The 16,412-nt window shown below is 38.4% G+C and overlaps 2 protein-coding genes across 5 annotated transcripts in view; one reads left to right on the plus strand and one right to left on the minus strand.

The window, feature by feature from the left end:
* Positions 1 to 16,412, minus strand: part of LOC106085066 (lachesin) — a 515,032-nt gene that overhangs the window by 374,518 nt on the left and 124,102 nt on the right. The window lies entirely within an intron of this gene.
* Positions 1 to 16,412, plus strand: part of LOC106083193 (murinoglobulin-2) — a 36,810-nt gene that overhangs the window by 14,801 nt on the left and 5,597 nt on the right. Inside the window, exons 2-6 of one of the 4 annotated variants that reach the window (XM_013246074.2) lie at positions 6,833 to 7,495; positions 7,557 to 8,339; positions 8,402 to 8,666; positions 12,240 to 12,564; positions 12,620 to 12,806. In XM_013246074.2, the coding sequence (XP_013101528.2) occupies positions 6,833 to 7,495; positions 7,557 to 8,339; positions 8,402 to 8,666; positions 12,240 to 12,564; positions 12,620 to 12,806 (2,223 nt within the window). Of the gene's footprint in view, positions 1 to 6,832; positions 7,496 to 7,556; positions 8,340 to 8,401; positions 8,667 to 12,239; positions 12,565 to 12,595; positions 12,807 to 16,412 lie in introns of all 4 variants that reach the window. The other 3 variants (XM_059364758.1, XM_013246075.2, XM_059364759.1) reach the window with 3 other exon arrangements.

Here is a 16,412-nt window from a genome sequence, read left to right on the forward strand (position 1 = left end):
TAGCTTCCATATATATGTTCGCCCGATTTGCTGTAATTATGCAATAAAATAGACATTTGTTAACCGATTCTCTCAAAATTTTGCAGGAGGGATTTTCTTATGATTCTCGACATTAAGGATGAATTTCATAGAAATCGATTCAGATTTGGATATAGCTTCCATATATATATTCGCCCGATTTGCAGTCAAAATGCAATAAAATGGTCATTTGTCAACCGATTCTCTCAAAATTTTGCAGGAAGGATTTTCTTATAACCACCCACATTACAGGTGAATTTTATAAAAATCGGCGCAGATTTGGATATAGCTCCCATATATATGTTCGCCCGATTTGCAGTAATAATGCAATAACATGGTCATTTGTTAACCGATTCTCTTGAAATTTGGTAGCAGGGATTTTCTTATAGCTCTCCATATAACAGGTGAATTTCATAGAAATCGGTTCAGATTTGGATATAGCTCCCATATATATGTTGGCCCGATTTACAGTAATAATGCAATAAAATGGTCATTTGTTAACTGTTTCTTTTGAAATTTGGCAAGAAGGATTTTCTCATCACTACCAACATAACAGTTGAAGTTCATTGGAATCGGTTCAGATTTAGATATAGCTCCCATATATATGTTTGCCCGATTTGCAGTAATAATGCAATAAAATGGTCATTTGTTAACTGATTCTCTCGAAATTTGTTAGAAATGATTTTTCTACGACAACCGACATTACAGGTGAATTTCATAAAAATCGGTTCAGATTTGGATATAGCTCCCATATATATGTTCGCCCGATTTGCAGTAATACATCAGTAAAATGGTCATTTGTTAACCAATTCTCTTGAAATTTGGCAAGAAGGATTTCCTCATTACTACCGACATAACAGGTGAATTTCATTAGACTCGGTTCGGATTTGGATATAGCTCCCATATAGATGTTCGTCCGATTTGCAGTAATACATCAATAAAATGGTCATTTGTTAACCGATTCTCTTGAAATTTGGCAGTAAAGATTTTCTTATGGCTCGCAATATTACTGGTGAATTTCATAGAAATCGGTTCAGGTTTGGATATAGCTCCCATATATATGTTCGTCCCATTTGGAGTAATACAGCAATAATATGGTCATTTCTTAACCGATTCCCTTGAAAGTTGGCAGAAAATATTTCCTTACGACTTGCAATTACTATTGGTGAATTTCATAGAAATCGGTTCAGATTTGGATATAGCTCTCATATATATGTTCGTCCGATTTGGAGTAATACAGCGATAAAATGGTCATTTGTAAACTGATTCTTACTAAATTTGGTAGGTAGGATTTTCTTATGGCTACCGACACTACAGGTGAATTTCATAAAAATCGGTTCAGATTTTGATATAGCTCCCATATAGATGTTCGTCCGATTTCCAGTAATACAGCAATAAAATGGTCATTTTTCAACCAATTCTCTTGAAATTTGGTAGAAAGGATTTTCATATGACTCTCAATATTACTGGTGAATTTCATAGAATTCGGCTCAGATTTGTATATAGCTCCCATATATATGTTCGTCCGATTTGGAGTAATACATAAATTAAATGGTTACTTGTTAATCGATTCTCTCGAAATTCGGCAGGAAGGATTTTCTTATAACCACCGACATTACACGTGAATTTCATAGAAATCCGTTCAGATTTGGATATAGCTCCCATATAGATGGTCGTCCGATTTAGAGTAATAATGCAATAAAATGGTCATTTGTTAACCGATTCTCTCGAAATTTGGTAGGAAGGATTTTTTATGGCTCTCGAAATCGGTTTAGATTTAAATATAGCTCCCATGTACATGTTCGCCAGATTTTGGATAAATTGTTGCCATTTGTCAACCGTAGTTAGTACATTTTGAACATTTTTGCTTTGCTCGAACTTTGATACATTCGCCGAGGTTTATGAAATTGGTTCATTAATTACATATAGCCCCCCCCCCCCCCCCCCCACCCTTTGTGTTTAAAGTGTAGGTGTAGGGTATTTTAAAGTCGGCACCGCCCGACTTTAGCTTTTCCTTACTGGTTTTTTGTAAATGTATTCCCAATGGTTTTTTTTTTATATCGTGAAACCACTAGGGAGGCTGAACTTTGCCTTGAACTTGATCGTCATTATGTGGAAACCAAAAAAAAAAGCAAAATAATTTATGAGAGGCTTAACATTTTATGATTTGCTCATGAATTTTTTTGGGTGGTTTTTCAATGTTATAACAAAAAAAAACAAAAACTTTGTTTTTGGGCCATTGAAAATAATTAGAACAGAACGAACAAAACAACCACTCTTGTTAATTTTTTAACCATTTTTTGTGTGTTTTGTTTCAATATAACAAAAAAAAACTTAGCAAAATATCACTGTCGCTCTGACGGGCAATTAAATTAAAAGCATTTCTTTTTTTGTGATTTCTTGTACAATTGCTATTTCGAAATAATAATGAAGATATTGTATAATTCTGATTTTGCTTAATTTGATTTGGTATCGTATGTGTCTACATTAATACTGAATTGCAAAATAAAAAAAAAAAAAATAAATAAATAAAAAGTAATGAATGTCCATCAAACAGCGACCTGTTTTAATGATTTTAACGAGCAATTATTTATTGACATTGGTGAAATTGCATTACCACCTTGATTTAATAATTTAAGTAATTTTTTTTTTTGTATTTCAATGGAAAGTAAGGACGCCAATGATGTTTGTTATTCAGTGGAATCGTGCCATATTATTAATGAAGCAATTTTTTTTCATATACTCGAAATGATGTATAAAAATTTACTAAAATTTTAAACTAGGCAAAAACAAGTCAAAAGTTTGACAACGAGTTCCATATAATACCCAATATATAACCTTGAAGAGCAACAAGTAAAAGCGTACTAAGTTCAGCCGAGCCGAATCGGTTCGCCACCACCATGGATTCTGCTAAAAATCTATTGCAATGGCTCTGGTCAAAAAATGCTATTGCAATGGCTCTTGGGGTGAAAATCGGGCGATATACATATATGACAGCTACATCTAAATATGAACCGATTTCTATGAAATTCATCTATAATGTCGAGAGCCATAAGAAAATTCTTCTTACAAAATTTCGAGGGAATCGCTTAACAAATGACCATTTTATTGCACTATTACTGCAAATCGGACGAACATATATATGGGAGCTATATCCAAATCTGAACCGATTTTTATGAAATATACATGTAATGTCGAAAGTCAAGAGAAAATCCTTCCTAACAAATTTCAAGAGAATCGGTAAACAAATGACCATTATTATTTCAAATCGGACGATCATATATATGGGAGCTATATCGAAATCTGAACGGATTTCTATGAAATTTATCTTTTATGTCGAGAGTCATAAGAAAATTCTTCCTGCAAAATTTCAAGAGATCCAGTTAACAAATGACCATTTTATTGCATTATTACTGCAAATCGGACGAACATATATATGGGAGCTATATCCAAATCTGAACCGATTTTTATGAAATTCACCAGTAATATTGAGAGCCATAAGAAAATCCTTCTTTATAAATATCAATGGAATCGGTTAACAAATGACCATTTAATTGCACTATTACTGCAAATCGGACGAACATATATATGGGAGCTATATCTAAATCTAAACCGATTTCTATGAAATTTACCAGTAATATTGAAAGCCATAAGAAAATCCTTCCTAACAAAATTCAAGAGAATCGGTTAACAAATGACCATTATTACTGCAAATCGGACGAACTTATATATGGGAGCTATATCCAAATCTGAACCGATTTTTATGAAGTTTACCCGTAATGTCGAGAGTCTAGAGAAAATCTCTCCTAACAAATTTCAAGAGAATCGGTTAACAAATGACCTTTTAATTGCATTATTACTGCAAATCGGACAAACATATACATGGGAGCTATATCCAAATCTGAACCGATTTTTATGAAACTCACCAGTAATATTGAGAGCCATAAGAAAATCCTTCCTTACAAATATTAATGGAATCGGTTAACAAATGACCATTTAATTGCACTATTACTGCAAATCGGACGAACATATATATGGGAGCTATATCTAAATCTAAACCGATTTCTATGAAATTTACCAGTAATATAGAAAGCCATAAGAAAATCCTTCCTAACAAATTTCAAGAGAATCGGTTAACAAATGATTTTTTTATTGCATTATTACTGCAAATCGGACGAACATATACATGGGAGCTATATCCAAATCTGAACCGATTTTTATGAAATTTACCTGTAATGTCGATGGTCATAAGAAAATTTTTCCTGCAAAATTTCAAGAGATCCAGTTAACAAATGACCATTTTATTGCAGTATTGCTGCAAATCGCACCAACATATATATGGGAGCTATATCCAAATCTGAACCGATTTTTATGAAATTCACCTTTAATGTCGAGAGCCATAATAAAATCCTTCCTGCCAAATTTTAAGAGAATCGGGTATCTTGGTCTTACCATGGGTTTCTTGGAGGAGGCTTCCGGTACCCAAGTACAGATTTCGAGGCAATTTTCATGGAGTGGTCAATAGGTTGCGACTGCGCCAGTCTATCATCGGAAGAAGGAGTGATTTTATCAAGCATTTGGGTCAGTCGAGTGGAGTCCACTCGGCTGTTCAGCTTCTAATGTCCAGCTTCCGTGCAGTGTCAGATCGTACTTTCCTCGCCATGTTCAAACGGGTGCGAACCTTTGCTGCAACAAGGCAATGATCCGAATCTATATTCGCTCCACGGACCGCTCGTACATCTAACACGCTGGATAAATGCCTTCCATCAATCACAACGTGATCAATTTTGTTCCTCGCGTTTTGATCGGGTGACAGAAATGTGGCTTTGTGAATATTTTTTGATGTTGAAATCTGATGTTACTGGAGGCCACCGTAGCGCAGAGGTTAGCATGTTCGCCTTTGAAATTTTAACAAAATTTGCAATTTTGCTTAAACGCCTGAATTATTATTTTTAGATCGCTTCACCATGGTGGCGACATGGCTTAACTTTGTTGAACTTTTCTAAACCTAGGCAATGATATGCCTATTCCATCATTATGCAATAATCTCGATTTGATAAGAAGCTACAACAATTTTGAACTTAAATACTGTCTTCAAGCAGCAATTGGAAACAAACAAAAATCAAAAACAAAAAAATGATAAAAGCAAGTAGACCCAAGTCACCTTAAGACCCCACAAATATTTTTTATTTGTTTTTACTTTTATGATCTCCTACCTACTGGACCAATGAAGATGCTGCAAGTAAATCTTTATGCTCTCTGGCTGATAATCAAAAGTCATTAAAATAAAAGCTGTTTCTCGAACCTTTAAGATTAGACTGAACACTGTCACACAGTTGCAAGCCCCCTTAAAAAAAAAACAAGTAAAAGCGTGCTAAGTTCGGCCTGGCCGAATCTTATATACCCTCCACCATGGATCGCTTTGTTGAGTTCCTTTTCTTCTTAAAATAGAGAGATCGATTTACATGGGAGCTGTATCAGCCTATAGACCGATTCAGACCATAAAAAAAATTTCAGCCTAATCGAATATGAATTGCGCCCTCTAGTGGCTAAAAAGTCAAGATTCAAGATCGGTTTTTATGGCAGCAATATCAGTTTATAAGCCGAATTGAACCTTATTTGACACAGTTGTTGAAAGTCATAGCGAAACACGTCGTGCAAAATTGCATTCCAATCGGATAAGAATTGCGCCCTCTAGTGGCTAAAGAAGTCAAGATTCAAGATCGGTTTATATGGCAGCTATATCAGGTTATTGGCCGATTTAAACCTTATTTGGCACAGTTGTTGAAAGTCATAAAAAAATACGTCATGCAAAATTTCATTCAAATCGGATAAGAATTGCGCCCTCTAGAGGCTCAAGAAGTCAAGTCTCCCGATCGGTTTATATGGCAGCTATATCAGATTATGGACCGATTTGAACTTTATTTGGCACAGTTGTTGAAAGTCATATCACATTCTTTACCTATTTGAACCTTATTTAGTACAGTTGTTGGAAATCGTAACAAGATACTTTGTGCAAAATTTCATTCAATTCGGATAAGAATTGCGCCCTCTAGAGGCTCAAGAAGTCAAGACCCAAGATCGGTTTATATGGCAGCTATATCAGGTTATGGACCGATTTGAACCTAACTTAGCACAGTTGTTGAAAGTCATAGCGAAACACGTCGTGCAAAATTTCATGCCAAACGAATAAGAATTGCGGCCTCAAGAGGCTCAAGAAGTCAAGACCCAAGATCAGTTTATATCGCAGCTATATCAGGTTATTGGCCGATTTGAACGTTATTTTGCATAGTTGTTGAAAGTCATAGCAAAACACGTCGTGCAAAATTTCATTACAATTGGATAAGAATTGCGCCCTCTAGAGGCTCAAGAAGTCAAAACCCAAGATGGGTTTATATGGCAGCTATATCATAACATGCACCGATATTGCCCATTTACAATCCCAACCGACCTAATCTAATAAAAAGTATTTATGCAAAATTTCAAGCGGCTAGCTTTACTCCTTCGGAAGTTAGCGTGCTTTCGACAGACAGACAGACGAACTGACGGACGGACATGGCTAGATCGACATAAAATGTCACGACGATCAAGATTATTTATACTTTATGGGATCTCAGACGAATATTTCGAATAGTTACAAACAGAATGACGAACTTAGTATACCCCCATCCTATGGTAGAGGGTATAAAATACATGAAACTTGTAGTCCGTCTTTGCATCTATACCTAGGAACTATGATTAGAAAATGATTTTCAACTGAAAAGTGAAAGTGCATGCAGGCCTAATCTCTTCTCTTTCGCTTCTCCCCTTCCAGCACATACACTGTTATCGCCCCCGGCACCATTCACTCGGAAGACAAGTATACAGCTGCCGTTGCCGTTCATCATGTGGATCAGGCGTGTCAAATTAAGATAGGCATCACTGGCCCCTCGTACAATGAGACCAAAGTTGTGGAAGTTAAGAATGCCGAAATCAAAAATGTCGACTTCGATGTTCCCGCCTTAGAGAAGGGCGATTACAATCTCACAGCAGAGGGTGTCAACTGCTTTGATGGCTTTAAGAACACCACCAAACTGAACTATGCCAAATTTGATCCTTATGTAAGGATTCAAACAGATAAGGGCCTCTATAAGCCAGGCGATGTAGTCAACTATCGTGTTGTGTTCTTGGACAAGGATTTGAAACCAGCTACTGTGGATAAGAATGTCATGATCTGGTTTGAGGATGCCAAAAGGAATCGCATTAAGGAAATTAAAGATTTCACTCTCAGCCATGGTGTGCATACGGGCAAATTTCAAATTTCCGAATTCCCTGTCATGGGACATTGGCGCATGGGGCTATCAGGTATGGGTGGTCATGGGCGTGTTGTTTACTTTGAAGTGCAAAAATATGTTCTACCCAAGTATGTGGTAAGTGCTGAGGCCACAGAAGCGGTATCGGTGAAGGATGGTGACATGCAGGTTGTTGTGCGTGCCAAGTAAGTAGAGTAGAGGAGTGATATGTTGAACTTATTATTAAATTGTTCTGCCCTATTCCAGCTACACCTATGGCAAGCCCTTGAATGGCAAGACAACCGTCATCTTAACCCTAGGTTCCAGATACTATCATTATCAGAATGATGCCATGGCAGCAGAACAAAAGGAACCCCCAACTATTATCAAGACCGCTGACATGGTTCAGGGCAAAGCTAAAATCGATCTCAATGTCAAGGAACTAGAAGCCTATCTGCATAATAAGGAGTACTCAACATATGGCAGCATAGTGGCCACTGTGGAAGAGGAATTCACTGGGGTGAAAATCAATGCCACTGCCAGCACACAAATCTATCCCTATCGTTATTCCATGCATTGTGCTGAATATGATACTTGCTACTCCTTTGAGGCCGATAAGGAAAAGGAAGTTACCATTAAATTGAGTCTGGTGGATGGCACTCATCTATCGGATACCAAGACTCCGGTGGAGCTAGTCTATCATGAAGTGCTCAACAAGCATGATTACTATAGACCAGTTCACTACAATGATGATGGCACAGAGAAGGAGACTACCACCACAATGAGCCCACCTGTGGCCGAGAATCGTACCTTTAGCTTTACCTCATACATGAATGCCACCGGCTTTGCCATCTTCAAAGTATCCCTGCCTGACTTGAAGGAATACGAAGGCCATTCTCATTATTACAACATGGTAGCTCACTATCGCGATGAGAAACGTGACATTAGCAATGCCTATCAATATCGTGAGCCTAAGAAACTGGATAAACCCGAGACCAATGAAGAACCCAAGGATTACTTTAAAATCAAAGACAAATACTACAATGAACGGTAGGTTACTAATCGGCTTAACCAATAGAACTTTTCCCATTCTCATCCATATGTATTTGCAGTCCCAAGCTTAACCATGAAGACCAATTCACCATTAACTCCAGCAAGCCTTTGTCCTATTTCGATTACAACATCATTGCCCGTGGTAATATCTTGAAGAGTGGCCATGTCGATTTGCCCGAGAATACCAAGGTCTACAATCTGACCTTGACCCCAGACTATTTGTATGCTCCGCACTTTGGCTTATATGTCTACTATGTGGATGAGCATGGTGAATATCATTATGCCGAGGAGACCTTTTATGTCGAATTTGAATTGCAGAATCATGTGAGTAGACTTAACAAGTAAAAACGCATTAAGTTCGGCCGGGCCGAACTTTGGATACCCACCAGCTTGGATGTAAATGTAAACCACTTTTCGTTAAAATCCGGTGAAAAATACATGCCTTATGCCCCATAGCAGCTATATCGAAATATGTTCCGATTTGGACCAAAATTCACTGTGTCAAATTTCGGATTATAAATGCCCCTTTTATGGAGCCAAGACTTTAAGTCGAGATATCGGTCTATATGGTAGCTATATTCAAATCTTGACCGATCTGGGCCAAATTGAAGAAGTAGGTCGAAAGTCCTAACACAATTCACTCTCCCAAATTTTGGCGACATCGGACAATAAATGCGCCTTTTATGACCCCTAAACCTTAAATCGAGAGATCGGTCTATATGGCAGCTATATCCAAATCTGGACCGATTTATGCCATGTTTCAGAGGTATGTTGGGGGCTTAACTTAACTTAATGTCCCAAATTTCGGTGACATCGGACAATTAATGCGCCTTTTATGGCCCCAAAACTTTAAATCGGGAGGTCGGTCTATATGGCAGCTATATCCAAATCTGGACCGATCTGGGCCAAATTGAAGAAGGAAATCGGAGGTCCTAACACAATTCACTGTCCCAAATATCGGCAACATCGAACATTAAATGCGCCTTTTATGGCCCCAAAACCTTAAATCGGGAGGTCGGTCTATATGGCAGATATATATACAAGTCTGGACCGATATGTCCCATATTGCAGAAAGATGTCAAAGGGCTTAACTTAACGCACTGTACCAACTTTCAGCGACAACGGACAATGAATGCGCCTTTTATGGCCCCAAAACCTTAAATCGGAAGATCGGTCTATATGGCAGCTATATCCAAATCTGGACCGATCTGGGCCAAATTGAAGAAGGAGATCGGAGGTCCTAACACAATTCACTGTCCCAAATATCGGCGACATCGAACATTAAATGCGCCTTTTATGGCCCCAAAACGTTAAATCAAGAGATCGGTCTATATGGCAGCCATATCCAAATCTTAACCGATCTGGGCCAATTTAAAGAAAGTTATCGAAAGACTTAGCACAACTTATTTCAGCAAAATCGGACAATAAATGTGGCTTTTATGGGCCTAAGACCCTAAATCGGCGGATCGGTCAATAGGGCAGCTATATCCAAATCTTAACCGATCTGGGCCAATTTGAAGAAAGTTTTCGAAGGACTTATCACAACTCACTGTCCCAAATTTTGGCAAAATCGGACAATAAATGCGCCTTTTATGGGCCTAAGACCCTAAATCGGCGTATCGGTCTATATGGGGGCTATATCAAAATATAGTCCGATATAGTCCATCGTCGAACTTAACCCTCTTATGGCCAAAAAAGCGAAATTGTGCAAAGTTTAAGCTCAATTTCTCCATTTTTAAAGACTGTAGCGTGATTTCAACAGACTGACGAAAAGACGGACGGACATGGCTAGATCATCTTAGATTTTTACGCTGATCAAGAATATATATACTTTATAGGGTCGGAAATGGATATTACGATGTGTTGCAAACAGAATGACAAAATGAATAGACCTCCATCTTTCGATGGTGGGTATAAAAAGGGTGAGTTAGGACTAGAGCTGGCAAAAAATCGATAGCACTATCGATGCTATCACGCCAACTTTCGAAGGAGTAAAGCTAGCCGCTTGAAATTTTGCACAAATACTTCTTATTAGTGTAGGACGGTTGGGGTTATATATGGGTCCATGTTTTGATATTGCTGCCACATAAACCAATCTTGGATCTTGACTTCTTGAGCCTCTAGAGGGCGCAATTGTTATCCGATTTAGCTGATAACCTCCAACGTACGTGTCAATGCTGTCCGAATCGGTATATAGCCTGATACAGCTCCCATATAAACCGATCTCCCTATTTTACATCTTGAGCCTCTAGAGGACGCAATTTTTATCCCATTTGGCTGAAATTTGGCATGACATGTTTTGTTATGACTTCCAACAACTGTACTTAGTATGATTCAAATCGGTCCATAATCTGATATAGCTGCTATGTAAACCGATCTCCCAGTTTGACTTAGGGCCTTTGAAGGTCGTATTTATCTGAAATTTTGGAGGTAGTGTTTTTCTACCTTTTTCAAGTAGGTTAATTCAAAGAATATTACAAATGCGATCCATGGTGGAGGATATATTGTGTAAGATTCAGTCCGGCCGAACTTAGCACGTTTTTTTTTTAACTGAATATCGATTGGTATTTTTCTTATCGATACTATCGGCAAAGTTCTTTTTTGTTTGAAAAAATTGACAAAAATAAAAAATATTTCAAAACTGAATGTATTCTAAATGAGATTTCGCCTATAGAGGGCGCAATTTTCATCCGATTCCACTAAAACTTTGTGCAATGATTTCTCTTATGACCTTCAACTGACTTCACTGCTTTTTTATAAAACTCCTGATATTAACTGATCATTTTCTTTGAAATATAAGTGATGGGAAATTAACGATAGTACCGATACTATCGATATCTATTATTAGAAATATCAAATTTTGCGATTATCGATAGTTTGCCAGCTCTACCAAGAACACCCCATGACTAGAGCTGGCAAACTATCGATAAACGCTCCATTGCCTATTTTTGATATTTCTAAGACAAAATATCGTTAGTATCGTTAATTTCCCATCACCTATACTTAAAACGAAAATGAGAAGTAATAATCGATGCGAAATCGATTCTAATCAAGATCGATTTATATAGAAGCAATATCAATGCACAAAATGAAAAATTTAACTTTGCTGATAGTATCGATAGGAAGTATAACAATCGATGTTATTCAGACAATCGGAGGCCACCGTAGCGCAGAGGTTAGCATGTCCGCCTACGACGCTGAAGGCCTGGGTTCGACCCTCAGAAAAAATGTCAGCGGCCGTTTTACCCTCCTAATGTTTGCCATTTGTGAGGTACTATGCCATGTAAAACTTCTCTCCAAAGAGGTTTCGCACGTATGAAACGCCGTTCGGACTCGGCTATTAAAAAGAGGACTCTTATCATGGGCAAAATTTGCATATGATATTCAAGCAAAAACTAAAATATCGATAGTATCGATAGTGCCATCGATATTTTGCAGCTCTTCCCATACTTACTAGAACTGGTTATCGATAATCCCAACATTCGATAGTTTTACCAATAAATATCGATACTATCGTTAATTTCCCATCGCCTATATTTCTAACAAAAAATAGGAAGTAAAAAGCAGGAGATCGATTTAGATTAGAAGCAAAATAAATGCACAGACAAAATAAAAGCAAGGTTTATAAAGTCAGTTGGAAGTCATGAAAGATGTAAATTGAGCCCTCTATAGGCGCAATATGTCTTAAAAGTCGCATTCAGTGTCGGATTGCTTATTTTTGTTTAGTTTTTCAAAAAATTTAACTGTGCTGATAGTATCGATAGGAAATATAACAATCGATGATATTCTGGCAAAAACTGAAATATCGATAGTATCTATAGTGTAATCGATATTTTTCCAGCTCTACCCATACCTACCCATAATTGGAAATTTTAACTATTTATGTTCTATTTACAGATCAATGTAACCGCCGCCAAGCAGGTTAAGCCCGGTGAAGAAGTTGCCTTGAAAATTAAAACTGCTCCCAATTCCTTTGTGGCCCTTACAGCTGTCGATCAAAGTGTTCTCTTGCTGAGATCCAACAATGACTTGAGCCATTCGGAATTTGGCTGGACTGTGGGTTCCTATAATACACGTACACCACACCAGGGCGGTTATTCCCATTATCCTGGATCAGCCATCGGCTGTGTAACTTTGACAAATGGCGATTATTTCTATAACTGGACCAAACCGGATTACATGATGATAAGTGAGTTAGGAAATCGGGTGTATTACAAACAAGGTTAAAAAGCCAACTAGAAATCGATAATTAGTTTCAACTACAGCTCCATTTTCAGGTGTACAAAACGCTATAGTGCATGATGATGTTAGTGTGAGTAAGATTAGCGGCTCAGGTGTGCGTGCTGGAGCTGCACCTGCTTCACCTTCTGCTCACGCCGGTTTTGGAGCTGGTGGTTCTAGCGGTGATCCAATTCAAGTACGCAAAGACTTTTCGGAAACCTGGTTGTTCGATAATATTGAAAAGTAAGTAAGAAACACCTAATGGAACTGACTGAGGTTATAACACAGTTTTACTGTGAAGAAATTAATTTATCCAATTAATTATACCCACCACCATAGGATAGGGGTATACTAAACTAGTCATTCCGTTTGTAACACCTGGAAATATTGTCCTAAGACCCTATACAGCACATATATTCTTGATCGTCTCGACATTCTGAAACGATCCAGCCATGTCCGTTCGTCCGTCAGTCTATCGAAATCACGATAGCGCCCAAACCCGTAAAGCTAGCCGTTTGAAATTATGGATGGATATGAATCGGTTGAAACTTCGATATAGCTCGCATATAAACCGTACCCCCGATTTGACTTCTTGATCCCCTGGAAGCCGTAATTTTTATTTGATTTGGCTAAAATGTTGCACATAATGTTCTGTTATGACTTTCAACAACTGTGCCAAGTTAGGTTTAAATCGGTCTATAACCTTATATAGCTCCCATATAAACCAATCTACCGATTTGATTTCTTGAGCCCCTGGAAGCTGCAAGATTTGCTCGATTTGGCGGAAATTTGGAGCAAAAACTTTTGTTACGACTTCCAACTTCCAGGCCAAGTATGAGCCGATCCAATATAAACCGATCCCCAGAAACCTCAATTTTCATTCGATTTGTTTGAAATATGGAACAAGCTATGACTTGTGGTATGACTTTCAACATCCATGCCAAGTATGATTCGAATCGGTCTATAAACACATATATCTCCCATATAAACCCATCGCCGGATTTGAATTCTTCAGCCCTTAGAAGGCTAAATTTTCTCCTGATTTGGCCCAATGTCCTATCCTATGACTTCCAACATCGGTGTCAAGTTTTATCCGAATCGGGCAATATGGTGATATAGGCCACCTTTGTACCGATATCCTGATATAACTTTTTGAGACCAAAATAATTCAAATTTTGGGATACCCAACCCAAAACTTGGGTACATGTTATACCTACCACCGATTTTGCCAAAATTTGAGACAGAGTATTGTGTCAGGTCCTTCGACATTCTTCTTCAATCTGGCTCAGATCGGTCCAGATTTTGATATAGCTCTCCGATATCTCGATTAAGGGTTTTTGGCCCATAAAAGGTGCATTTATTGTCCGATGTTGCCGAAATTTGGGACAGAGAGTTAAGTTGATCCCCTCGACATGCCTCTGCAATATGTCTAAGATCGGTTCAGATTTGGATATAGCTGGCATATATACCGATCTCTCGATTTTAAAGGTTTTGCGCCCATAAAAGTCGTGTTTATTGTACTATGTCGCCGAAATTTGGGACAGCGAGTTTGATTAAGCCCCTCGACATGCTTCTTCAATTTGGCTTAAATCGGGCCAGATTTGGATATAGCTGCCATATAGACCGATCTTTCAATTTAAGATCTTGGGCCCATAAATGCCGCATTTACTGTCCGAATTCGCCGAAATTTGGGACAGTGAGTTAAGTTGAGCCCCTCGACATCTTCTTGGAATATAGCACGGATCGGTTCAGATTTGGATATAGCTGCCATATAGGCCGATCTCTCGATTTAAGGTTTTTGGCCCATAAAAGGTGTATTTATTGTCCGATGTCGCCGAAATTTGGAACAGTGAGTTAAGTTGGGCCCCTCGACACGCCTCTGCAATATGTCTAAGATCGGTTCAGATTTGGATATAGCTGCCATATATAGCGATCTCTCGATTTAAGGTTTTGCGCCCATAAAAGGCGCATTTATTGTCCTATGTCGCCGAAATTTGGGATAGTGAGTAAAGTTGAGCCCCTCAACATCTTCTTGGAATATAGCACAGATCGGTTCAGATTTGGATATAGCTGTCATATAGACCGATCTCTCGATATGAAGTTTTGGAGCCAAAAAAGGTACATTTATTGTCCGATTTCGCCAAAATTTGGGAAAGTGAGTTGTGTCAGGCCAGTCGACATCCTTCTTCAATTTGGCCAAGATCGGTCCAGATTTGAATATAGCTGCCATATAGACCGATCTCGCGATTTAGGGTTTTGGGGCCATAAAATGCCCATTTATTGTCCGATGTCGTCGAAATTTGGGACAGAGAATTAAGTTAGTCCCCTCGATATCTGCTTGAAATATAGCACAGATCGGTTCAGATTAAATAAAGCTGCCATATATACCGATCTCACGATTTAAGGTTTTGCGCCCATAAGAGGCGCATTTATTGTCCGATGTCACCGAAATTTGGGACAGTAAGTTACGTTGAGCCCCTCGACATGCTTTTGCAATATGGCTCAGATCGGTTCAGATTTGGATATAGCTGCCATATATACCGATCTCTCGATTTAAGGTTTTGCGCCGATAAAAGGCGCATTTATTGTCCGATGTCGCCGAAATTTGGAACAGTGAGTTAAGTTGAGCCCCTCAACATCTTCTTGAAATATAGTACAGATCGGTTCAGATTTGGATATAGCTGTCATATAGACCGATCTCTCGATATGAAGTTTTGGAGCCAAAAAAGGTACATTTATTGTCCGATTTCGCCAAAATTTGGGAAAGTGAGTTGTGTCAGGCCAGTCGACATCCTTCTTCAATTTCGCCAAGATCGGTCCAGATTTGAATATAGCTGCCATATAGACCGATCTCGCGATTTAAGGTTTTGGGGCCATAAAAGGCCCATTTATTGTCCGATGTCGTCGAAACTTGGGACAGAGAGTTAAGTTAGTCCCCTCGATATCTGCTTGAAATATAGCACAGATCGGTTCAGATTGAATAAAGCTGCCATATATACCGATCTCTCGATTTAAGGTTTTGCGCCGATAAAAGGCGCATTTATTGTCTTATGTCGCCGAAATTTGGGTCTGTGAGTTGTGTTGGGCTCTTCGACGTTCTTCTTTAATTTGGCCTAGATCGGGCCAGATTTGGATATAGCTGCCATATAGACCGGTACTTCGATTTAAGATCTTGGGCTCATAATGGCGCATTTATTGTCCGAATTCGCCGAAATTTGGGACTGTGAGTTGTGTTGGGCTCTCCGACATTCTTCTGCAACTTGGCCCAAATCGGTCCAGATTTGGATATAGCTACCATATGGACCGATATCTCGATTTAACATCTTAACCCTATAAAAGGCGCATTTATAATCCGATTTCACTGAGATTTGATTATTTCAAAAAATTATATAGCCTATGTTTCTTTCCAGACCTACCTACACATTCTGTGAAAATTTCGATAAAATTGGTTCTGACGTTTCTGAGTCTTTATGCAGATTTGTGCGTTTTTGGGGGAAGGGAGAACCCCTATACTTCTACATGATTTTGTATGCCAGATTTGTTGTCTACACCAAAATGTCTTTCATTTGAGTCCTATATTGATGTGTATGTCAAATATGTCTGTTTGGGGCAGTTTTTGAAATTGGTCGACTCCTTGGATACTTGGATCCAATTTTTAATACCATATTCGTATTCCACTCTTCAATACCTTGCAATTGATACCCATATTGTCCTTATGGGTCCACTTTTGATTTTGGGTATTGCTTTTGGGGTTACGGGGTAGGGTCCGCTCCCTTCCAATATCAATATATTATAAAGCCTATCCCTCTTTCCTAACCATATTCATAATCTACTCCCGAAAACCTTTCA

This window comes from Stomoxys calcitrans, chromosome 3 (assembly GCF_963082655.1).
Source record: "Stomoxys calcitrans chromosome 3, idStoCalc2.1, whole genome shotgun sequence".
Classification (NCBI taxonomy): Eukaryota; Metazoa; Arthropoda; class Insecta; order Diptera; family Muscidae; genus Stomoxys; species Stomoxys calcitrans.